Source organism: Oncorhynchus keta, chromosome 33 (assembly GCF_023373465.1).
Source record: "Oncorhynchus keta strain PuntledgeMale-10-30-2019 chromosome 33, Oket_V2, whole genome shotgun sequence".
Classification (NCBI taxonomy): Eukaryota; Metazoa; Chordata; class Actinopteri; order Salmoniformes; family Salmonidae; genus Oncorhynchus; species Oncorhynchus keta.
This window is the reverse complement of record NC_068453.1, coordinates 3,686,518-3,712,408: the sequence shown is the minus strand read 5'-3', so window position 1 is coordinate 3,712,408 and position 25,891 is coordinate 3,686,518. Positions and strand designations below refer to the sequence as shown.

The 25,891-nt window shown below is 42.7% G+C and overlaps 1 protein-coding gene and 1 pseudogene across 4 annotated transcripts in view; both read right to left on the bottom strand.

Annotated features, from left to right (window-relative positions):
- Positions 1-159: 159 nt before the first annotated feature.
- Positions 160-903, bottom strand: LOC118365864 (coiled-coil domain-containing protein 43-like; annotated as a pseudogene).
- A 3,866-nt stretch (positions 904-4,769) lies between these two features.
- Positions 4,770-25,891, bottom strand: part of LOC118366054 (lissencephaly-1 homolog B) — a 46,550-nt gene continuing 25,428 nt past the window's right edge. For all 4 annotated transcript variants that reach the window (XM_035748383.2, XM_035748384.2, XM_035748386.2 and 1 more), the window contains exons 6-11: positions 15,721-15,889; positions 9,271-9,373; positions 8,843-9,071; positions 6,508-6,609; positions 6,048-6,204; positions 4,770-5,873 (exon numbers count right to left, since the gene is read on the bottom strand). In XM_035748383.2, coding sequence (XP_035604276.1) covers positions 5,800-5,873; positions 6,048-6,204; positions 6,508-6,609; positions 8,843-9,071; positions 9,271-9,373; positions 15,721-15,889 — 834 coding nt within the window. In that variant the 3' untranslated portion in view covers positions 4,770-5,799. The remainder of the gene's footprint in view (positions 5,874-6,047; positions 6,205-6,507; positions 6,610-8,842; positions 9,072-9,270; positions 9,374-15,720; positions 15,890-25,891) is intronic.

The window sequence follows — 25,891 nt, the reverse complement described above, 5'->3', positions numbered from 1 at the left end:
ATCTGCTCGACAACATAAAGATGTCATCTTATATTTGCAATAGTGCTAATCTGCTTTTAATGTCTATAGTGCTACTATGGGATAGGCAAAAATAGACGTGTTTTTGTTCGGGAACAAAACATTTCATCTGACAGTGTCCCAAAGTGTAATTTGTTTTTCTTATCGTTTGCGTTTCCCTTTTTGTGTGCGTTTCTTTTCGTTGCCCTTCCTTGTCCTGCTTGACTAGTTTATCCTTTTCATTATGTATCTTGTCTGTTTCTTTCTTCTTATTTAAGTCTTAGCCTGGTCCCTCTGCTGCTTCCTCCTGTTCAGAACCTCCTCCATGTTGGAGTTGTTTAACAGGGATTTATAACCACTGGGGGGGGGGGGCAGCAGCAGCTATTGGCATATTGAGCCAGGATTGCTTCTTTAGTTTATTTCCTCTTTCTGGACTTCTGGTTCACCACAATCTGAGCCTGCTAATCTATTAGACTGGCAATGGTCAATGTGTCAATATCATATTTGTTCTTGGTTGCAGACTGAGCACAGCTCTCCACCCACATTCTGATGATCTCTCTGCAGACACCTTCAAGTTTCTTGCCCTCCAAAAAAAACGCAGATAGCATTCCAAGCAGTGTGTCGTCCTTCTTTTCGTGACTCTCCTCCTAACTTAACATAGCAGGCGTACAAGAAAACGCTTTAGTGGAGTTCCCACATACGGTTTTCAGCCAAAAAAAGGAAGCTAGTTTGAATTAGCTGTATCCCTGAAAACCCAGAATCATTTGCTTGTTAGCAACTCTGCTAAGACCACTCTCCTACTTTTAAAATATAAGCTCCATACACCTCCTGGTCAACTTCTAAGGAGTCTAGTCGTTCATTCAGCTACTTCTCCAACTCCTCAGTATCTGCTATGGACCCGGCCATCTTGGCCGTTCCACATCCTACCAGACCACTATGACCAACAGCAGAAAGCAGCACTAATGGATCTCACTGCCCATTTATTTACTTTGTAAAAAATCAGATGGTCATTGTCTTGATGTTAAGGCATTTTTGTAGTTGTTGCCACTTGCAATACTACCTCAATGGCCAGCCATTCCCTCCCTCTCTCTCTCTCTCTCTCATTTACTTTCTATTTCTCTACCATTCACTTTCTATTTCTCTACCATTTACTTTCTATTTCTCTCTCCCTAACTCTTTTACATTATGCTGCTCCCAGCTACTCTCTTTCACTTCTTCTTCTACTTCTCTCACCTCCCACACGCTCACCCCTAATGTTGTCATTTTTGAGACTCGGGGGATGGCTCAGAGTTTCAACACAAGCGAGGGAACCAGTGTGTGTTGTTGGACATGCATGTGTGTGTCAATATGAGTTGTTGACTATGCATGTACAGCGCGTGTGTGTGCGTGCGTGCGTGTGTGTGTTTGTGTGTGTGTGTGTGTGTGTGCTGCTACAGTGTGTGTCCCTGCATGGTAACAGTCTGTGATTGGACAGAGCTCGGTGGAATACCCTCTGCTCTCATCACAGAGTCAGACTGTCTCGACCAATCATAACAACTGCTCAGAAGTGCGTAAGGGCTGCTCTCATGCTTTACTGCACGCTAGTTCTCTCTCTCTCTCTCTCTCTCTCTCTCTCTCTCTCTCTCTCTCTCTCTCTCTCTCTCTCTCTCTCTCTCTCTCTCTCTCTCTCTCTCTCTCTCTCTCTCTCTCTCTCTCTCTCTCTCTCTCTCTCTCTCTCTCTCTCTCTCTCTCACACACACGCCATTTACCCTCCTCATTAACACTGAACCCAGACATTATCCCCTACCACCAATGTAGGTGTGAAAGAGTATGTGTTTGTGTGTAAGCGTTTGTGCGTGAGACTCAATGAGCACACTGGCCTCAGAAAAAGCCACAAAATGCACACAGACCAAAGCCATGCATGATTCACTATGATCAGTTCAGGGAGAAATATTACACCTCCATGTTGATTACAGACAGAAAAGGTGCTGATCAATCGATGAGTGCAGATATATTTATGGTTCAGCCATTTACCCTCCTCATTAACACTGAACACCGACACTACTAAAGGGAGGGAAGAGAGCAATATAGATGAGAGCAAGCAAGAAAGAGAATATAGAGACAGAAGGAAAATGCTACAGATTCATTAAAGAGACAGGGAAAGAGCACAAGCGAATGAACTGGGGATAGACACAGACAGACACGTACACGCCAAATCTGTTGTTCTCCGTTCGGACAAAATAACAATCAAATCAACTGATAAATACTGTACCAAATTAGCATGTGTATGACAACAAACCAGGACTATCTCTGGGATTAGTCTCACAATGTTGCGGGTGTGGAGAAAGAAGTAGGCTAGAGTTTCTGTTCCTGTGGTTCTCTGGAGAAACAGAGTTCAACTCAGGGCGACCTGGTTCTAGGTAGGTGTCTCTCATCTAACCTCTTCACACTCCATCCTTCCTCTCATCCCCTTTCTATCTTCTCTCTATCCTTCATTTTAACTCCACCTCCTTTACTCTGTTCTCTCCTCCCATTTCCCCTTTTTGATACAAAATTGTAGGAAGAAAATAAGTGTATTTGTATTTATTAAGGATCCCCATTAGCCAAGATGCCAAAGCAGCAGCTACTCTTCCATGTGTACGTGTTTGTAGAGTGTGTCTTATCATATGTATGCGTGTCAGTGCCTGTGAGTGTGTCTCTTCACAGTCCCCGCTGTTCCATAAGGTGTATTTTAATGTTTTTTTAAAATCCGATTCTACTGCTCGCATCAGTTACCTGATGTGGAATAGAATAGTACTGTGTGCCTCCCATAGTCTGTTGTTCACTTAGGGATAGACAATCCACCTCTCTCTCTCTTTACAAAGGCTGCAAAAGGTGCTCATGCATTCACCGTCGTGGCAACTGTTGCCAAGATACGGTCCTCCGTGATACAGTAATAGCTCTGTGGGTGAGGGAGGGAGGGAGGGAGTGAGCAGGTGTGTTTGAGCAGTGAACGGTGCATTATTAATAAGGTGACCTGACAATTTGGACACACCCACTCATTCAAGGGTTTTTCTTCATTTTTACTATTTTCTACATTGCAGAATAATAGTGAAATCATCAAAACTATGAAATAACACATATGGAATCACGTAGTAACCAAAAAAAAGTGTTCAACAAATCAAAATATATTTTATATTTCAGATTCTTCAAAGTAGCCACCCTTTGCCTTGATGCCAGCTTTGAACAATCTTGGCATTTTCGCAAGCTTCATGAGGCATTTTAGGCCATAATTGTAAATAAGAATTTGTTCTTAACTGACTTGCGTAGTTAAAGGTGAAATAAATAAATACAAATATTGAGATAGTCACCTGGAAAGCATTAGAATTAACGTGTGCCTTGTTCAAAGTGAATTTGTGGAATTTCTTGCCTTCTTAATGCGTTTGAGCCCATCAGTTGTGTTGTGACAAGGTAGGGGTGGTATACAGAAGATAGCTCTATTTGGTAAAAGACCAAGTCCATATTACGGCAAGAACAGCTCAAATAACAGAGAAATTACAGTTTCTTCAAAGTGAAAGTGCAGTCGCAAAAACCATCAAGCGCTGTGATGAAACTGGCTCTCATGAGGACCGCCACCGGAAAGGAAGACCCAGAGTTACCTCTGCAGCAGAGGAGAAGTTCATTAGTTACCAGCCTCAAAAATCGACAATTAACTGCACCTCAGACTGGAGCCTAAATACAGTAAAGGCGTCACAGAGTTTAAGTAACAGACACATCTCAACATCAACTGTTCAGAGGAGACTGCATGAATCAGGCCTTCATGGTCAAATTGCTACAAAGTGGTGGTGTGATGGTGCTTTGCTATTGACTCTTGTCAGTGATTTATTTAGAATTCAAGGCACACATAACCAGTATGGCTACGGTCATGGGAATTCACAGGAACACTCAAAGTCAATCTTAAATTAATCATCCTTTATTGGTCAGTGCGCTGGAGAGGTTCAAATCAAATCAATGCAGCATGGCACATGTCAATCAGGAGCTCACTTTGGGCAAACCCAGCAGTTGTCTTATATACGGCTATACACAGACAAGTTATATATATGCATGATTTAGCATAATTCCTTAATCATTACCGTTTTGTTTCATAACATGTGACAGACCAATACCGCACAACTTCTTCTCTCCAAGCCGAGACCTTGACACTGAGATATTTTTTGTTCTCGTTCTCAAAATAAGGTCTGGGTGTACTGCCAAATTCCAGATACTGATAAGTGAGGATTCGTTAAATCAGTCACTTGCATGAACACATCCATTGGTTATTAGAACACAGAAATGAGTTTTACGAAAAGCACAAACATTGAAATTCCCATTACACTACCAAAGCATTCTGCAGCGATACGCCATCCCATCTGGTTTGCGCTGAGTGGGACGAAGGAAAAGCAGCCAATAAGTGCTCAGCATATGTGGGAACTCCTTCAAGACTGTTGGAAAAGCATTTCAGGTGAAGCTGGTTGAGAGAATGTCAAGAGTGTGCAAAGCTGTCATCAAGGCAAAGGGTGGCTACTTTGAAGAAACTAAAATATATTTAGATTTGTTTAACACGTTTTTGGTTACTACATGATTCCATATGTGTTATTTCATAGTTTTGATGTCTTCAATATTATTCTACAATGTAGAAAATAGTACAAATAAAGAAAAAAAGCATAAATGAGTAGGTGTCCAAACTTGACCGGTACTGTAGTTTGGCGTCCTGAAGCTGTGCAAAACTTGTAGAACATAGTTTTTTTTTTAAATGTAAAAAAACAGGGCCAACGTTATATTTACAGATTTTTATTTTTTAATTATGGTGCAAACAATGACATCCAGATATATTGATACACAATTTTACTGTGCGTGTGTATGTGCATCTGTGTGAGTATGAGTGTATGTGTATATGAACGAGAGAAATAGCGAGCGAGCGCACAGAACTTAGTGAGCATACTCCTATGAGTAGCTACTAGAAGCCAGTCGGTCAGTCAGAAAGAGAGGGAGTAAAAACAGAGGGAAAGAAGCCTTGCCTCCACACAATTCTCTACATCTGTATAAACAGACGACCACAGAGAGAGAGAGATAATGATAAGAAGTTATCCTATGTACACACGTACAGTACGCATTGCACGCACGCAGATGAACAAACGCGCACACACTTTGTCACTTCAACTAAAGGACTAAATGTTCATTTCTATCCCCCCCACATATTTTATTCTACTCCTTCTCCTCCCCACTTCATCTTCTCTTCCTTCTTTCACACTCCTCTCCTTCCCTCCTCTCCCAGGTAGCGTCAGACTATAACAGCGGAGGCAAGATACTAAATAAAACCCTTAAAGGACATACGTGATTGGGTTGCGTGCACTCTGTCACAAATACCCAGCATCCACTGGGACAGAACACAAACCATTTACCCCCATCAGGACGTCATGACAACGGTATGCAAATTTACAGTATACAAGTTTTGGGTGAATTCACCATGCAAGGAATACTTTTCTCTTTTAGTGTGTGTGTGTGAGCGAGAATGTGTGTGTTAGTGTGTAACATTTATTAAGCGTACTCTATATCCAGAATAATTTACATAAAAGGACAATATTTATTTGAACAGGGCAGGGCGGAGAGCCTGGGTAACCATGGTTTGGAGTGCGAGAGGTGGGGCTTAGGTGAGTGTCAAAGAGACAGGGTAGGATAGGGGGAGGGGGGGTTATAGGGCTGCTGTTTGGGGGGGGATAAAGGAGGAGGCTGCGGTGAGTTTGTGGGAAAAGAGGTGGTTGTGGGGTAGAGAGGAGGATGAGGATAGGGAGGTTGCAGGCAGACTCAGCGACACTCCCACACTTTGACTGTCTGATCAACGCTGCCTGTTACCACGTATGGAGCAGTCCGGTGCATATCTGGAAGACAGAGATACAGATGTAAGAGACAATGGAAGATGGACTGGGTGGAGGCAGAACTGTGGAACTGGCAGAAGGGTGTTGGAGATTACACACATAAACAGGTGGTTTTGACGAGACGTACAACAATGTGAGGGAATGCCCACAAACACGTGGATACAAACACACTCTTACCCAGAGAGGTAACAAAGTGTTCGTGGGCACACAGGGTCTTCATGCAGCGCTTGTTCTTGTAGTCCCAGATCCTCAGAGTCTTATCATCAGCACAGCTCACTATGAACCTGCCTCCAGGGTGCACCAACACACCACGCACCCAGTTATCATGACCCACCTAGACGGAGGAGAGAACACGTTACACACACTAGACCAGTGTTTCCCAACTCCAGTCGTCGAGTACCCCCAACAGTACATGTTTTATTGTATCCCCAGACACCCGATTCAACTTAATCATCAAACCCTTGACTTGAATGAGGTGGGTTTGTCTGGGGCTTCAATGAAAATGTGTGCGGTTGGGGGTACTTGAGGACCGGCGTTGGGAAACACTGTACTAGACCAACCTGTGAAAAAAAAACAACACTGGAAACCAATCGGGTTACCTGAGGAGGAGGTAACACACACACACACACACACTCACCAGAGTCATAAGGCACATGCCAGTGCTGATGTCCCACATCTTGATGGTCTTATCTCTAGAGCCAGAGAGAAGGAACGGACCAGACTTCCCATTCTTCTTACTCTACAGAGAGAGAAAGAGGGAGGGGGAGAGAGACAGGGGAGAGAGAATATGCTCATCATTTAAAAGCAAGTGTGTATGCACCGTTACATTGTTAACCTACAAAAGTACCCAAGGTTTTGAAATTAATATATAGAAAATTACAGAGGGTTACAGAATGGTTTGACACTAGTTGCCCTTTTCATTTCTCCTGGTTAAAATCCTGCAATCTTGTGGCCTAGTGGTCTTAAACCACTGCCTCTGGATCACATTTACCGCTGTAGCATGGGTATCAATCCAGCCCACTGCTATTGCACCAAAAATTATCGTTCTACTGTCTCTTCTCTATCCAATAAAGCATAAAATGCCAAAATATGCCTTAAAAAAAATCTGCTATCTTATTGGTTGAGCTCTGGTACTATGTTCACTGGTTTTCAAAGACACCACCAGAGATTCTTTAAATTCCAGGTTTCACGGACATCCTGGTTGGAGGCTTACAGATTTCCTGCTTATTCCTGCCTGATTCTGGGAATCTTCCAACCAGGATTTCTGGTAAACCTGGGAATTTTGGTAGAGTTACCAAATCTTTGCAACCCTAACCAAATGTGACTCACCATCTGGATTTGGTCTTATGTAGCAACATTTTAAATTGTGTTTTTTACATTGGATAGTAGAGACAAAATGGTACATCATACACTGAATTTTTGTGGAACAATGGGAAAGTAATTCTGCTTTGAAAGTTGATAAACTTGTAAACTCACTTTTGAGAAAATGGACCTTGAATATTTTGGTACCTACTTGAGAGCTCTTATTTATCTAAACCCATTCAGCATCGTTCACACCCTCTTAAACTTTAGCCCCACCCATCTCCTTGCGTTCAGAGCGCACACTTGAGGCTCTGGTCAATGATTTGTTTACCTCTGGATAACATGAAAACAGCCTAACCAGCTCCGCTGGCAACAATTTCATTACACTTTTTTTTGCCGACGTTTACTGACACCGGCCATATTCAACGCGTGTTGTATCCTTTAGCTTAAGACATGTAGCTAGCTAGCTAGGTAAACAATGAACCTAGCTAGGTAAACAACGTGTAAGATCACACACACACATCACATAACGTTAGCTAACGAGCCAGCCAGCAAACGTTAGCTAGTTAAACAACAATGAACATAGTGCCAAATCATGCCATTTACTACCCTGCATGAATCTCCAGGGAGCTAACCAACCAGGTTCAATGTTAGCTAGCTAACATTAGCCTTTAACTAGCAAAGCAAACGGTTCTGGGATACGAATAGTCATACACATAATGTTAGCTATGGAGCCAGCCAGCTAACGTTAGCCAACTAGCTAATAGTACACTTTAGCTTGAAATTAAACCACTTTCTGTCAAAATTATAAAATTAATATCTGAAAACGTAGCTAGCTGGACTATCTTACCTGTATACCTCATCGTGCATGAACGTGTCTCCCTGTCATGAAGACCATGCCACGGTTGCCCTTAGTTTGATGATGTAATCCAGAGACAGGTGTTTCCTCCATCTCTTTAACTATCATACTCTAATTCTACTGATTTCAAAACTTGATCCTCCAGGAAGTGGAGAGCAACACTTATGCAGCTCCGCTACACAATACATTTTAAAAAAGCTGCGTTCTACAGGATTACCAACACAGACTGACCAGCTCAAATAGACCGAAGCCTTCTATATGGCAGACCAATTCAAACTCCTCTCTCTGCATGTCCAGCCCATTCATTATCTTAGTCAATAATGGCTAGTGGGAAGGTTGCTGGATTTTTCTGTGTGCTTAATCAACAAGGCTTGTATGTAACACTTGTATTCGTATTTACAGATGGCATACAAGTTTGTTATTAAGGCACATGAAAGTTTACATGTTCAAGATGGTATTTCTGCCCAAAAAAGCATTTAGATTCAAAATGAATAACATTCAAATGGGTCTCTTGTGAAGTCGATACTTGCGACATACGTCAAGTTTCCTGAAACGGGTCACAAACTGCAGTGTTTCCCAAACTCGGTCCTGGGGACCACAAGGGGTGCATGCTTTGTTTTCTGCTCTAGTACTATACCGCTGATTCAAATAATGAAAGCATGATGATTAGTTGATTCGTTTGAATCAACTGTGCAGTGCTAGGTGAAAAACAAAATGTGCAACCCTCGGGGTCCCCAGGACAGAGTTTGGGAAACGCTGGGTTACTGAGTCAGGATTAGGGTTAGTGTGTGTACATAGAGGTTCTCCTCACCTCCGAGCTGGTAGCCTCCAGGATGGTAGGGTGAGCGGTATCGGGGGCCCATGCGATACACTCCACCACGTGTTCGTGCTCTCGCAGCTCAGCCTTACACTCCTTGGAGGTGGCCACCCACACACGCACCGTCTGGTCGTTGGAACAGCTGGCGATAAGAGAACCATCCTGGTTGGGCCGGACCATCCTCACCCACTCCCTGTGGCCTGTAAATGTCTTTACACAATACCTAGAGAAAGAAAACACTCAGAGTTACATACATACACTACTGCAGCAACACTCATATACGAGACATTTTGCAACATTCTGCCACTGGATTAATAAAACATGAGATTAAGTATTTCAGCACCTGATAAGTGAGAAGTAAAATCAAATGTATTTATAAAGCCTTTTTTACATCAGCCGATAAGTGTGTTTGTGTGTCTCACCCAGTGGCCACCTCCCACATTTTGATGGTCTTGTCTCTGGAGGCGGAGACTATGTGGTCTCCGTTGGGCATGATGGCTACAGACGACACGTTATGGTCATGACCTGAAACAGACGGAGGAGAGAGAGGGAAAGAGATATCAGTAAACCTAATACAAAAGAAACAGTTCCACTTTACAGTAATTACATAGTAGTAACCAAATATATAGAATAATTCTATTTCTTTTTAGAAATATTTATTCAGGGTTTTCAGGTCATGTTTCATACATACACTACATGACCAAAGTATAAGGACAAATGCTCAAACATTTTCATTCCAATATCATGGGCATTAATATGGAGTTGGTCCCCCCTTTGATGCTATAACAGCCTCTACTCTTCTGGGAAGGCTTTCCACTAGATGTTGAAATGTTGCTGCGGGGACTTGCTTCCTTTCAGCCACAAGAACCTTAGTGAGGTCCAGCACTGATGTCGGATGATTAGGCCTGGCTCGCAGTTGACGTTCCAATTCATCCCAAAGGTGTTCGATGGGGTTGAGGTCAGGTCTCTGTGCAGACCAGTCAAGTTCTTCCACACCGATTTTCAACAAACCATTTCTCTTTGTGCACAGGGCATCATCATGCTGAACCAGAAAGTGCCTTCCCCAAACTGTTGCCACAAAGTTGGATGTCATTGTATGCTGTAGAATTCAAGGCACACTTAACCAGCATGATTACCACAGCATTCTGCAGCGATACGCCATCCCATCTGATTTGTGCTTAGTGGGACTATCATTTGTTTTTCAACAGGACAAATGACCCAAAACACACCGCCAGGCTGTGTAAGGGCTATTTCACCAATAAGGAGAGATTGATGGAGTGCTGCATCAGATGACCTGACCTCCACCATCAACCAACCCAATTGAGATGGTTTGGGATGAGTTGGACCAAAGAGTGAAGGAAAAGCAGCCAGTGCTCAGAAGATGTGGGAACTCCTTCAAGACGGTTGGAAAAGCATTCCTCATGAAGCTGGTTGAGAGAGTGTGCAAAGCTGTCATCAAGGCAAAGGGTGGCTACTTTGAAGAATCTAAAATATATTTTGATTTGTTTAACAATTTGTTTGACTCCATGTGTGCTATTTCATAATATTTTTCCAGTTTTAAAAAGTCAATCAAATACTGCAGCCATTGACTGCAAATGGAGGGTGGACCTTTTTCCACTCAAGAACTACAAGTATCTTATAGAAAAACCAGCTGCACTGGCCTGGACACCATTAAACCAGTAGGTGGTGGACCCAAAAAAGGCCAGCAGGGGGCACAATTACACACGGACTCCAAAAATGACAGACAATGTTGAAAAAACACTTGGCCAAAATAGGGATGGGCATTCAACAGTTTTTTTTTACCTGTTCAGTACATATATTCAAGTACTCAAATGAAAACAAATATAATATTTAGAACAGGCCCACATTGAAGGAAAAAAAGTGTGCGTATTTAGACCTATGCCAACAGTGCGCAACAAACACCTCATTTATCATAACCATTACAGATAACAAATCATGATTGCAACATTTCTCCATATATACAGAACAAAATTATAAATGCAACACGTAAAGTGTTGGTCCCATGTTTCATGAGTTGAAATAAAAGGTCCCATAAATGTTCCATATGCACAAAAAAAGCTGATTTTGTTCAAATTTACATCCCTGTTAGTGAGCATTTCTCCTCTGCCAAGATAATCCATCCACCTGAAAGGTGTGGAATATCAAGAAGCTGATTTAACAGCATGAGCATTATACAGGTGCACCTTGTGCTATGGACAATAAAAGGCTGCAAAAATATGCACACAACACAATGCCACAGCTGTCTCAAGTTGAGGGAGCGTGCAATTGGCATGCTGACTTCAGGAATGGCCACCAGAGATGTTGCCAGATAATTATGTTAATTTCTCTGCCTCCAAAGTCGTTTTAGAGAATTTGGCAGCACGTCCAACCGGCCTCACAACCGCAGACCACGTGTTACCACACCAACCCAGGACCTCCAATCAGGCTTCTTCACCTTCGGAAGCATCCGAGACCAGCCACCCGGACGGCTGATGAAACTGTGGGTTTGCAAAACTAAATCATTTCTGGAGGCACATTGTCATGCCATTCATCTGCCGCCATCACATTTTTCAGCATAATAATGCAAGGCCCCGTGTCAAGCTGAAAATGTCCCAGTTCTTCCATGGCCTTCATACTCACCAGACATGTCACCCATTGAGCATGTTTGGGATGCTCTGGATCAACGTATACAACAGAGCATTCCAGTTCCCGCCAATATTCAACAACTTGGCACAGCCATTGAAGAGAGGGACAACATTCCGCAAACAACAGCCTGAGATGCGAAGTAGATGTGTCACACTGCATGAGGCAAATCGCTGGTCACATCAGATAATGACTGGTTTTCTGATCCACGCCCCTACTTGTTTATTTTTTTTACGGTATCTGTGACCAGAGGTATATCTGTATTATCAGTCAGACCCTAATCTATGGATTTCACATAGTCATTTATTTCAATTGACTGATTTATGTACAGTGGCAAGAAAAAGTATGTGAACCCTGTAGAAATACCTGGATTTATGCATACATTGGTCATAAAATGTGATTGGATTATCATGTAGGTCACAACATTAGACAAACACAGTCTGTTTAAACTAATAACAAACAATTATATGTTTTGTCTTTATTGAACACACAGTGTAAACATTCACAGTGCATTTAATCGAATAACTGGTTGACCCTCCCTTGGCAGCAATAACCTCAACCAAACGTTGTCTGCCGTTGTGGATCAGACCTGCACAGCGGTCAGAAGGAATTGTGGACCATTCCGCTTTACAAAATCGTTTCAGTTCAGCAATATTCTTGAGATGTCTGGTGTGAACAGCTCTCGAGGTCATGCCACAGTATCTCAAATCGGGTTGAGGTCAGGACTGACTGGGCCACTCCAGAAGGCGTATTTTCTTCTATTGAAGACATTCTGTTGTTGATTTACTTTTGTGTTGTTGTCCTGTTGCATCACCCAACTTTTGTTGAACCTCAATTGGCGGACAGATAGCCTAACATTCTCCTGCAAAATGTCTTGATAAACTTGGAAATGCATTTCGATGATAGCAAGCTGTCCAGGCCCTGATGCAGCAAAACAGCCCCAAACCATGATGCTCCATCCACCATACTTTACAGTTGGGATGAGGTTTTGTTGTTGGAGTGCTGTGCCATTTTTTCTTCCACACATAGTGGTGTGTGTTCCTTCCAAACAACTCAACTGTAGTTTCATCTGTCCACAGAATATTTTGCCAGTAGTGCTGTGGAACATCCAGATGCTCTTTTGCGAACTTCAGACGTGCAGCAATGTTTTTTTTGGACAGCAGTGGCTCCGTGGTGTCCTCCAATGAACACCATTCTTGTTTAGTGTTTTACGTATCGTAGACTCGTTAACAGAGATGTTAGCATGTTCCAGAGATTTCAGAGTCTTTAGCTGACACTAGGATTCTTATTAACCTCATTTAGCATTCTGCTCTTGCAGTCATCTTTGCAGGACGGTCACTCCTAGGGAGAGTAGCAACAGTGTTGAACTTTCACCATTTACAGGCAATTTGTCTTGCCGTGGACTGATGAACATCAAAGCTTTTAAAGATAATTTTGTAACCCTTTCCAGCTTTATGCAAGTCAACAATTCTTAATCTTAGGTCTTCTGAGATGGTTCACATCAGGCAACGCCTCGTGAATAGCAAACTCAAGTTTTGTGAGTGTTTTTTATAGGGCAAGGCAGCATCTCCATTCTCGTCTCATTGATTGGACTCCAGGTTAGCTGACTCCTGACTCCAATTAGGTTTTGGAGAAGTCATTAGCCTAGGGGTTCACATACTTTTTCCAACCTACACTGTGAATGTTTAAATTACATTTTCAATATAGTTAATAATGTGTGTGTTATTAGTTTAAGCACACTATGTTTGTCTATTGTTGTGATCAGATCACATTTGATTTATGCAAAAATCCAGGTCAATCCAAAAGGGTCATACTTTTTCTTGCCACTGAATATAAACTGTTACTCAGTCGAGTCTTTGAACTTGTTGCATGTGTATATTGCAAAAAAAAAAGACATTAATTTTCACAGTATTTATGCATCCAGATAAAAGGGAAGAAGCAACCACCGCTCAAAGTCAAGTTCTAGTACCTTCTTAAAGTTTGCCTTTAGGTCTTTAAAATGGCAGGTAACAGACAACCAGTATTCAGACTCACTTTTTGTTACGTTACAGACTTTTTCTAAAAACGGCTAAAAAACATTTTTCCCCGATTCAAACTACACACGATACCCCATAATGACAGCGCAAACAGGTTTTTAGATTGATTTTTGCAAATGTAATTTAAAAAATAAAAAATAAAAATCAGAAGGTATTTACATAAGTATTCAAACCCTTTGGTGGTATGAGACTCGAAAATGAGCTCATCCTGTTTCCATTGATCATCCTTGAGCTGTTTCAACAACTTGGGAGCCTGCGGTAAATTCAAGTGATTGGACATGATATGGAAAGGCTATAGTTTGTCGAGTTTGGCTGGGCGGACAGCTCTATGAAGAGTCTTGGTGGTTCCATACTTCTTCCATTTAAGAATGATGGAGGTCACTGTGTTCTTGGGGACCTTCAATGCTGCAGACATTTTTTGGTACCATTTCCCAGATCTGTGCCACGACACAATCCTGTCTCGGATCTCTACGGACAATTCCTTCGACCTCATGACTTGGTTTTTGCTCTGACATGCACTGTCAACTGTGAGACCTTATATAGACAGGTGTGTGCCTTTCCAAATAATGTCCAATCAAATTGAATTTACCACAGATGGACTCCAATCAAGTTGTAGAAACATCAAGGATGCTCAATGGAAACAGGATGCACCGGAGCTCAATTTCTAGTCTCATTGCAAAGGGTCTGAATACTTTTGTAAATAAGTTTTTTTTTTTTTTTTTTTGCAAAAATGTCTAAAAACCCGTTTTCGCTTTGTCATTATGGGTTATTTTGTGTAGATTGAAGGCGGGAAAAAATGCATTTAATCCATTTTAGAAAAAGGCTGTATTGTAACAAAATGTGGAATAAGTCAAGGGGCCTGAATACTTTCTGAATGCACTGTATAATATTAAACAGGTGTCTCAAATTTGAACAATAATGCCTGTTTTTAATTAATCCTGTCTGATCGGGGTTGATTATGGAAGGTAAGTGCTAGGGTTTTAGCTAATATCCAATCCAAAAGCGAGAGAGGGTCCTTATCTTTCTTTAGGATGAGTGATATAGTGGCTTGATAAAAAGTCTGGGGTATAGAGATTTATCAAAGCAGTGGGAGTAGGCTGAAGCTAATAGTGGACGGAGTTGTTTAGAAAATGTCTTAAAATTCAGCTGAGAACCCATCTGGTCCCGGTAAAAATTCTGAAGTGGTAAATGGTTTATGAAGATCCATTCTCACTGCATCTGTTAGCTTGGGTATTGGTAAACTTGAGAGGAAAGCATCTGTCAAGTGATCTCCAGAGGCTTCAGTGCGATATAAATCAAAACTAATTTGAGATCAACCCTGCTTCGGTACGATATTAGGTGGGAGGCTGTGGATTGTCTTAATTCTATTTCTATGGTAGGAACCATGTAAGTACACTAACAGTGTTGGTAGGTCAGGGTTTCTGTTAGCCGGTAAATGCCGGCTTTAGGACATGCTGTAGCGGTTTGTGACATGCAATATGCTTTGTGGACTTCACCAGACAGAGGTTACTCTCCGGTTTTGTGAGTAAACAAAAAGGTGTGGTGAGGTATCTCCTGATTGTCTTGGCCTTTAGACATATACCACGGCTCAATCATGGCTAGAAGGGATCCAGCTTTTGCCAAATTAACGTCAAAAGTAGATTTTCTTTGCATTTTAGCTAACCTTAACCCCAACTCCGTTACCCTTAACTTTTCCTAGCCTTAGCCGGTTAGGATTATTCAGTTATGTTAATTCTCCTAACCTGCTGCTTAAATTCTCCTAACCTGCAATGAAAAGTCAAATATGACGTTATTTGACAAAAACCGGATCGCTTTAAGCCATGACCTGCTGGCCCTGCTGTTCGCAGACAGTCATGTTTTGTTATTTATTAGGCCTAATTAAAAATGTTCACGCCTAGGCTCAATTGAAGAGGCCTAACGTTTTCAAAGAAATAGCCTATAGGACAAGTCGTTTGCAAACAATATTATATTTTGAAGTAGTGCTTTATTACTGTATATACATATGGATGTCCAGTTAATTCTAATCTTGCTGGTCACATTGTCTGGCGCCAAAACATAAATCCTGAGGTAGGTACACATTGGTAAACAGTGCTTGTTATGCTGTTATACCACTTGAAGGAACACACACACACACACACACACACACACACACACACACACACACACACACACACACACACCTCAGCCCCTCACCGTGCATGGTGCGGATGCACTCGAAGCCCTGGAAGTCCCACAGCTTGATGGTCATGTCTGCAGAACAAGAAGCCAGCAGCTTGCCCGTCTGGTCAAAGGAGATGTCCTGGACAGAGTCTGTATGGCCCTTCAGTGTCCGCTCAAAGTCCCCTGCCTCATAGTCCCACACCTAGAGAGATACACACACATTACAAACACACAGTCAGTTAATATCACTTTGAAACCTTTTCAACATGACAATAAATGCCCTCTGGATCAATGCAAATGAGCATACAATGTTTTGGAAAATTGGAATCATACCCAATGCAAATGAGCGAGAGAGAGAAAGAAAGGAGAGACGACAACCAAAATATAAAGAAAGATTAGAGGGAAAGAGAGACAACGAAAAAAAAGGAGAGAAAAGCGGTGAAAGAAAGAGCAGGAGAAGATTTGTATGTATCCCAGGGTACAGTACTCGGTGCTCTGCCAGCGTTGCCCCTGGTTACCAGAGCATCACCCCATCTCAACGTAGATAAGCAGTGACACAGCAGAAAAGAATGAGGGAGATTGAGAGAAAAAGCAAGAGAACAGGAAGAATCAACAACAAAACACTGAATGCAATATGAAATTGTATGAAATATTTTTGGGAATGGCCTCGTCTCCGAGGGACGATGGCAGGTAGCCCTAAGAGATATTCTGTTGAATCTGACAATTAATCTTAATGGTTTTACAGTCGTCTCAAATAAAACTGTGAAGGACCTCGGCGTTACTCTGGACCCTGATCTCTCTTTTGACGAACATATCAAGACTGTTTCAAGGACAGCGTTTTTCCACGTAGCATTGCAAAAATCAGAAACTTTCTGTCCAAAAATGATGCAGAAAAATGAATCCATGCTTTTGTTACTTCTAGATTAGACTACTGCAATGCTCTACTTTCTGGCTAAAGCACTAAATAAACTTCAGTTAGTGCTAAATAGGGCTGCTAGAATCCTGACTAGAACCCCAAAATTTGATCATATTACTCCAGTGCTAGCATCCCTCCACTGGCTTCCTGTCAAGGCAAGGGCTGATTTCAAGGTTTTACTGCTAACCTACAAAGCATTACATGGGCTTGCTCTTACCTATCTCTCTGATTTGGTCCTGCCGTACATGACTACACGTATGCTACGGTCACAAGACGTAGGCCTCCTACTTGTCCCTAGAATTTCTAAGCAAACAGCTGGAGGCAGGGCTTTCTCCTATAGAGCTCCATTTTTATGGAATGGTCTGCTTACCCATGTGAGAGACGCAAACTCGGTCTCAACCTTTAAGTTTTTACTGAAGATTAATCTCTTCAGTTGGTCATATGATAGAGTGTAGTCTGGCCCAGGAGTTGGAAGGTGAACGGAAAGGCTCTGGAGCAACGAACCGCCCTTGCTGTCTCTGCCTGGTCGGTTCCCCTCTTTCCACTGGGATTCTCTGCCTCTAACCCTATTACAGGGGCTGAGTCACTGGCTTACTGGTGCTCTTTCATGCCGTCCCTAGGAGGGGTGCGTCACTTGAGTGGGTTGAGTCACTGATGTGATCTTCCTGCCTGGGCTGTGCCGTGGCGGAGATCTTTGTGGGTTATACTCGGCCTTGTCTCAGTATGGTAAGTTGGTGGATGAAGATATCCCTCTAGTGGTGTGGGGGCTGTGCTTTGGCAAAGTGGGTGGAGTTATATCCTTCCTGTTTGGCCCTGTCCGGGGGTCTCATCGGATGGGGCCACAGTGTCTCCTGACCCCTCCTGTCTCAGCCTCCAGTATTCATGCTGCAGTAGTTTGTGTCGGGGGGCTAGGGTCAGTTTGTTATATCTGAAGTACTTCTCCTGTCTTATCCGGTGTCCTGTGTGAATTTAAGTATGCTCTCTCTAATTCTCTCTTTCTCTCTCTTGGAGGACCTGAGCCCTAGGACCATGCCTCAGGACTACCTGGCATGATGACTCCTTGCTGTCCCCAGTCCACCTGGCCGTGTTGTGCCTGTGATTATTATTATTTGACCATGCGGGTCATTTATGAACATCTTGGCCATGTTCTGTTATAATCTCCACCCGGCACAGCCAGAAGAGGACTGGCCACCCCTCATAGGCTGGTTCCTCTCTAGGTTTCTTCCTAGGTTTTGGCCTTTCTAGGGAGTTTTTAGCCACCGTGCTTCTACACCTGCATTGCTTGCTGTTTGGGGGTTTAGGCTGGGTTTCTGTACAGCACTTTGAGATATCAGCTGATGTACAAAAGGCTATATAAATACATTTGATTTGATGTGGGGCTGCTGGCATCGAAACCCACCCCACTGGGGAAGAGGAGCTCCAATGATGTGCCTTAAGGTTATTATAGCTGGTGGTGGAAGGTTGTCGAAAACTGTTGCTGAAAAACAGCAAGTGAGAGAACGAGGGTAAGTTGACATATACAGTTGAAGTCGGAAGTTTACATAAAACTAGTTTTAATGACTCCAACCTAAGTGTTTCAATCACTTCACACATTTCTTGTAAACAAACTATAGTTTTGGCAAGTCGGTTAGGACATTTACTTTGTGCAAGACACAAATAATTGTTTACAGACAGATTATTTCACTGTATCACAATTCCAGTGGGTCAGAAGTTTACATACACTAAGTTGACTGTTCCTTTAAACAGCTTGGAAAATTCCAGAAAATTATTTCATGGCTTCAAAAGCTTCTGAATAGCTTATGGCTAATTGACATCATTTTTGAGGTGTACCTGTGGACGTATTTCAAGGCCTACCCTCAAACTCAGTACCCATTTGCTTGACATCACGGGAAAATCAAAATAAATCAGCCAAGACCTCAGGATTTTTTTTTGTAGACCTCCACAAGTCTGGTTCATCCTTGGGAGCAATTTCCAAACGCCACATTCATCTGTACAAACACCATGGGACCACGCAGCCGTCATACCGCTCAGGAAGGAGACGCGTTCTGTCTCCTAGAGATGAACGTACTTTGATGAAAAAAGTGAAAATCAATCCCAGAACAGCAGCAAAGGACCTTGTGAAGATGCTGGAGGAAACAGGTACAAATATATCTATATCCACAGTAAAACGAGTCCTATATCGACAGAACTGAAAGGCCTCTCAGCAAGGAAGAAGCCACTGCTCCAAAACTGCCATAAAAAAAGCCAGACTACGGTTTGCAACTGCACATAGGGACAAAGACAGTACTTTTTGGAGAAATGTCCCCTGGTCTGATGAAACAAATAGATCTGTTTTGCCATAATGACCATCGTTATGAAGGAGGAGGCTTGCAAGCCGAAGAACACCATCCCAACCGTGAAGCACTGGGTGGCAGCATCATGTTGTGGGGGTGCTTTGCTGCACGAGGGACTGGTGCACTTCACAAAATAGATGGCTACATGAGGAAGGAAAATTATGTGGATATATTGAAGCAACATCTCAAGACATCAGTCAGGAAGTTAAAGCTTGGTCACAAATTGGTCTTCCAAAACGACAACGACCCCAAGCATACTTCCAAGTTGTGGCAAAATGGCTTAAGGACAACAAAGTCAAGGTATTGAGTGGACATCACAAAGCCCTGACCTCCATCCTATAGAACATTTGTGGGCAGAACTGAAAAAGCGTGTGCGAGCAAGGAGGCCTACAAACCTGACTCAGTTACAACAGTTCTGTCAGGAGGAATGAGCCAAAATTCACCCAACATATTGTGGGAAGCTTGTGGAAGGTTACCCGAAACGTTTGACCCAAGATAAACAATTTAAAGGCAATGCTACCAAATATTAATTGAGTGTATGCAAACTTCTGACCCACTGGGAATGTGAGGAAATAAATAAAAGCTGAAAGAAATCATTCTCTCTATTATTATTCTGACATTTCACATTCTTAAAAGAAAGTGGTGATCCTAACTGACCTAAAACAGGGAATTTGTACTTGGATTAAATGTCAGGAATTGTGAAAAACTGAGTTGAAATGTATTTGGCTAAGGTGTATGTAAACCTCCGACATCAATTGTAAATACATCCCAAGATTTACACCCATTGGTTTAGAGAGAGAAGGAGATAATTGCAAGAGTGAGCCCATAGGCTGAACAGCAAGCATGAGGAATATGCATTTTTGTAAATAGGTGAATGATATTCTGCACATGGTTAATAGGAATGAGAAGAAACAAGACGCCGTTAGAATAGGAAAAAGTGAATTGTGTGATTACTGGATGAAATTAATCAATCATTCAGACCAGCCTTCCTGGTAGAATTCTCGTAAACTACAGTGCATTCGCAAAGTATTCAGACCCCCTTGATTTTGTCCACATTATGTTACAACCTTATTCTCAAAGTGATTTTTAAAATGTTTTTCCCATAATCAACCTACACACAATATCCCATAATTACATCCCATAATGTATTAAATGTAAAAAACAGAAATATCCCATTTTAGTCAGTACTTTAGTTGAAGCACCTTTGGCAGTGATTAGTCTTGGTTATGGCTCTACAAGCTTGGCACAACTGTATTTGGGGAGTTTATCCCATTCTTCTCTGCAGATCCTCTCAAGCTCTGTCAGGTTGGATAGGGAGCTTCGCTGCACAGCAATTTTCAGGTCTCTCGAGAGATGTTCGATTGGGTTCAAGTCCAAGCTCTGGCTGGGCCACTCGGATATTCAGAGACTTGTCAGAAAAGCCACTCCTGCATTCTCTTGGCTGTGTGCTTAGGATCGTTGTCCTGTTGGAATGTGAACCGTCGCCCCAGTCTGAGGTTGTGAGCACTCTGGAGCAGGTTGTCATTTTTCCCTTGATCCTGACTCGTCTCCAAGTCACTGCCTCCGAAAAACATCCCCAAAGCATGATGCTGCCACCACCATGATTCACCGTAGAGATGGTGCCAGGCTTCCTCCAGACGTGACGCTTGGCATTCAGGCCAAAGAGTTCAATCTTGGTTTCATCAGACCAGAGAATCTTGTTTCTCATGGTCTGAGTGCTTATAGGTGCCTGGCCACTCTACCATAAAAGCCTGATTGGTGGAGTGTTGCAGAGATGGTTGTCCTTCTTAAAGGTTCTCTCATCTCAATAGAGGAACTCTGGAGCTCAGTCAGAGTGACTTTCTGAATGAGGAATAAGGAAAATGAGAGCAACAGAGCAAGAGTAGGAGCGAGAGAGAGAGAGGATAGAGAGAAGATTAAGAGGACGAAAGCTAATGGACAGGGTGGGCTGCTTAGAGATAATATCTAATGGGACACAGTCACTGACATACAGTATGTGTTAAAAAAACAAAACATTTGTGGACCAGGGAACCATAGGCCTACATAAGATACATAGGCCTATTGAAACAACCAGCTTGGATTGCAAACAATACTACCATATAAAAGTTCAAAGAAATACTTTGTTTCTAGGAGTGACCGAAGACAGGCAGACAAAATGAATAAAGTGAGCAAAAGAAGCATAGTGTCATATAAAAGTGTATAAATTCACAATCGTAATTCAATTAGACCCCAAATAAATTTCTGAATGTCCAAGTCCCAAACCCAACACAAAATCGTCCCCAAGTCAATCAAATCCAAAAATGAGCAACCCTCCTTCAAAATATAAAAATATAAGTAATCCAATACAGGCACAAACTAATACAGTCAACAGGATCAATCTCACCGAATGGTTGAGGAGGAAAATCCGGCCTGGTGGAGATTTCCTTATAACAGCTCAATGTTCATGGCATCCTCCAAAACAATCCATCAACATATGGAAGTCTTTGTCGTTGGGGTTAACAATCCACAAGATTGAGCAACAATTATTACTTGGAATGGCTAATATAGGTTCTTAAAATATTTTTCCAAAACAAACAGAACCTCAGCTAGGTACACAAATATTTCTCAAAACTCTCCTCCATTTCTAAAAAGAGACATTCAGTCTTAAAAAGGGAGAGCCAACCAAATGGATTGAATTCTTCGATTTGACAGTGAAAATAACGCAGTCAGAAATGGAAAATGCATAGTAAAACAGCATGAAAATAGACAAAAGGTTTAACCTTGCAAGGTCTTTTCAGACATATAATTATGTCAGATTTAAAGTTCATGTGCCTATCACCTCACACTTGGGGCAGCGTCACAGTTCGATGTATGAGCCTCTTCAGTGGCCCTTTGAGATGCCTGCCAATGGCAAGTTCTGCAGGGGTGCAGCCAGTGTACTCTTGTTTGGAGCTGTTGATGGTAAAACCGGAATTCAGGCAACTACTTAACCCACTTCCTGTGATGCTCACCCACGAAACACGCCATCATGGTCTTGCGAGTCCTGTTGACCCTTCCAGGTTTATCTAAAGGGTGGAAGCTGGAGGTCAGCTTTTGGATCACCCCCCACTTATCAAAATGTCTGAGAGGACTTTGCTCGTGAACTGGGAACCACGATCAGAGACGATGAATTTAGATGGACTCTTCACAAGATGGGTGTCCCTTTTATAATTTGGCAGTCTGAGTCTTGCTGTCTCGGGAGGCAGAAAAGCTCCCCCCACTTTGTGAAATAGTCCACACAATCATAAGTAGAAAGGCATTTCCCTTCTTGCTCTTGGGAAACGTCTTGGTGTACTTTCCATCCAATCCCGTCAGGCCGGTCATCATGTGTCGCCTCTTGCTTTCAATCCCCTCACGCAGTCATTTTGAGCACATACAATCTCCGCGAGGGATGTCGGGCAGATCAGAGGCACAAGATGCTTGTTAGCGAGCCACATAAGGAGCCATCACTGGGTTGTCTGGCGGTTCTGCAGCCCTTGTCTGGGCCGACATTCATGTAGCCTCTACAGTAACATACTTGAACAATTGCAGCCCATAAAACGGAACTCCATCCAAATAATGGCGCCATTCTCAACTGCCCACAACACACTACTTTCCCAAAGTAGAGCAGTTGTACTCTGCCCCTTTCAGACCTCTGGAGGAATATGCTATGGCCCTCTCATCCCCATTGATTTTCTGTGTCAGGACTGCTCCAAGACCCACGCCGCTGGCGTCAGTTTGTACCTGGAAAGGCAAGGTCAGGTTGTGAGAGCCGGAGGCTTTTCTAGGGCGATGCAGCTGGTCCACACACTGCTGGCATTTCTCAGTCTATTCCCACTTCACTCCTTTCTGCATGAGGTTGTTCAACGGAGAGGCAAGGTCAGCAAAGTGGGGTATACAGTGATTTCTGAAAGTATTCAGACCTATTTAAATTTTTCCCCATTTTGTTACGTTACAGCCTTATTCTTAAAATAGATTAAATACATTTTTTTTAAATGATCAATCCAAACACAATACCCCATAACGAAAAAGCGAAACCAGGTTAAGATTGTTTTGCAAATTTATAGAAATACCTTATCTACAGAAGTATTCAAACCTTTTGCTAGGAGACTCGAAATTGAACTCAGGTGCATCTTGTTTCCATTGAACATCCTTGAGATGATGTTTCTACAACTTGATTGGAGTCAACCTGTGGTAAATTCAATTGATTGGACATGATTTGGAAAGGCACACACCTGTCTATATAAGGTCCCACAGTTGACAGTGCATAAAATAGCAAAAAAACAAGCCATGAGGTTGAAGGACTTGTCAATAGAGCTCAGAGGCAGGATTGTGGCGAGGCACAGATCTGGGGAAGGGTACCAAAACATTTCTGCAATATTGAAGGTCCCAAAGAACACAGTGGCCATCATTCGTAAATGGAAGAAGTTTGGAACCACCAAGACTCTTCCCATTGCTGGCCGCCCAGCCAAACTGAGCAATCGAGGGAGAAGGGCCTTTGTCAGGGAGGTGACCAAGAACATGATGGTGACTCTGACAGAGCTACAGAGTTCCTCTTGGAGATGGCAGAACCTTCCAGAAGGACAACAATCTCTGTAGCACTCCACCAATCAGGCCTTTATGGTTGAGTGGCCAGATGGAAGCCACTCTTCAGTAAAAGACACCACAGCCCGCTTGGAGTTTGCCAAAAGGGAGCCTGAAGAACTCTGACCATGAGAAACAAGATTTTCTGGTCTGATAAAACCTAGATTTAACTCTTTGGCCTGAATGCCAATCTGGAAGAAACCTGGCACCATCCCTACAGTCAAACACGGTGGTGGCAGGATCATGCGGTGTGATGTTTTTCAGCTGCAGGGACTTGGAGACTAGTCAGGACAGAGAAAAAGATGAACGGAGAGATCCTTGATGAAAACCTGCTCCAGAGCACTCACACCTCAGACTGGGGTGAATGATCACCTACCAAAAGTACTGACTAAAGGGTCTGAATACTTATAAAATGTACTTTCAGTTTATTTTTATTACATTTGCTAAACATTTCTAAAAACCTGTTCACTTTGTCATTATGGGGTATTGTGTGTCGATTAATGAGGGAAAAATGCATTTAATAACTTTTATAAAAAGGCTGTAATGTAACAAAATATGGAGAAAGTGACGGGGTCTGAATACTTTAGGTTTCCAGGGTCCACACAGTACCATGCCACAAGTGAATTGGGTTTTTCAAATCAAATCCAACTTTATTTGCCACATGCGCCGAATACAACAAGTGTAGACTTTACCGTGAAATGCTTACTTACAAGCCCTTAACCAACAGTGCAGTTCAAGAAGAAGAAAATGTTTACCAAGTAGGCTAAAATAAAAAGTAATAATACAAATTAGCACAATAAGAGTAACAAGGCTATATACAGGGGGTACTGGTACTGAGTCAGTGTGCAGGCTAGTTGAGGTAATCTGTACATGTAGGTGGGGGGGGCAAAGTGACTATGCATAGGTAACAAACAAACAGCTAGTAGCAGCAGTGTACAAGAGGGACGACGGGGGGGATTTTAATGAATTGTTCAGCAGTCGTATAGCTTGGGGGGTAGATGCTGTTGAGGAGCATTTTTTTGTCCTAGACTTGGAGCTCCGGTAACACTTGCCGTGCGGTTGCAGAGAAGACAGTCTATAACTGTGGTTACTGGAGTCTGAAAAATGTCTGGACTTTCCTTTGACACCGCCTATTATATAGGACCTGGATGGCAGGAAGCTTGGCCTCAGTGATGTACTGGGCCGTTCGCACTACCCACTGTAGCGCCTTACGGTCAGCTTCCTTCAGCTGTGTCTGTGTGTGAGAGACTTTCCATCAGTGAGCACAAAGGCTCTGGAATCCCACGTGATGAGCTGCTCACATGGTTTGGGCAACTGCTACCATAGCTGCTTCTGCATCAAGCTTAAGGTGTATCCTGTATCTAACACAGCCTCCACTTGGGTGCCCCAAACTTCTATGGGGACTACCAGTAAGGCAGGAAACTCAGCGTGCTATGGCCATGTGTTTAGTAGGTCTACCATCTCTTATGATTGGTGGTTATTCACCTTGGCCCAGTAATCCTTATTTGAAGCCATGTCCTTTTCCACTATAGAGCAGACTTTGACAAACGTCTCAACAGTCATGACGGATCCTCTTAAACTGCTAGCAAGAGTTATTATTCAAGAGCTTTCTCACCATCGCAGTCTCTGACATGTCCGGCTTCCATTTCATGCCCATTTGTTAACATGTTTATTTTTTAGCGACCCACCAGGTCCCGTGAGGACTGTGGAAAAGCTTTGAGTACATGGAATGGGAACTTCATGATGCTCCTTTTGGGATATTACTGAGATCAGGGATGTGACAGCAGAATATTATATTAGAGGATGGGGTGCTTGTGGATTTGACTTTAGAGATCTCCTTGTCCCATTTCTCCGCTCTTCTGAGCATACATTTTACCACTGCTTGCTCCAGGTGGGCGAGTGAGTTTTTCATTGTCACTTCCATGGCCTCAAATCGTTGCTCCTCATACTCTGAGGCTGGTCTCTCTGTTCACAGCATTCTCCAGAGTGTTTACTTGATCTTGGAATCCTTTGACAGTGTTGTTGACTCCCCCCAAATTAACTGTAGTAGTAAGTGTGGCACTTTTACCACCACCATCATCTTCCTCCATACTGTCAACTCACACAACAGTGATGATATATTTGAGCCACAGGATTTCAAAAGGTAACGCCAGGCCCAGGGTTGAAGGGTGGTGTACCTTGGCCTGCTTCATCTTGCCCTGGGTCAATGTCTGTTTGTACCTCTAAATGGCTACGGTCATACCCGACACCAGCCATATTAGCAACAACATAACTCTCGTAAAAAATCAAATGAACAAGTCTCCCAGTACTGGCCACCAGTCGAAATATCAGCTTGCATCGCAAACTATGCTATCATAAACGTTCCAAGAAACAC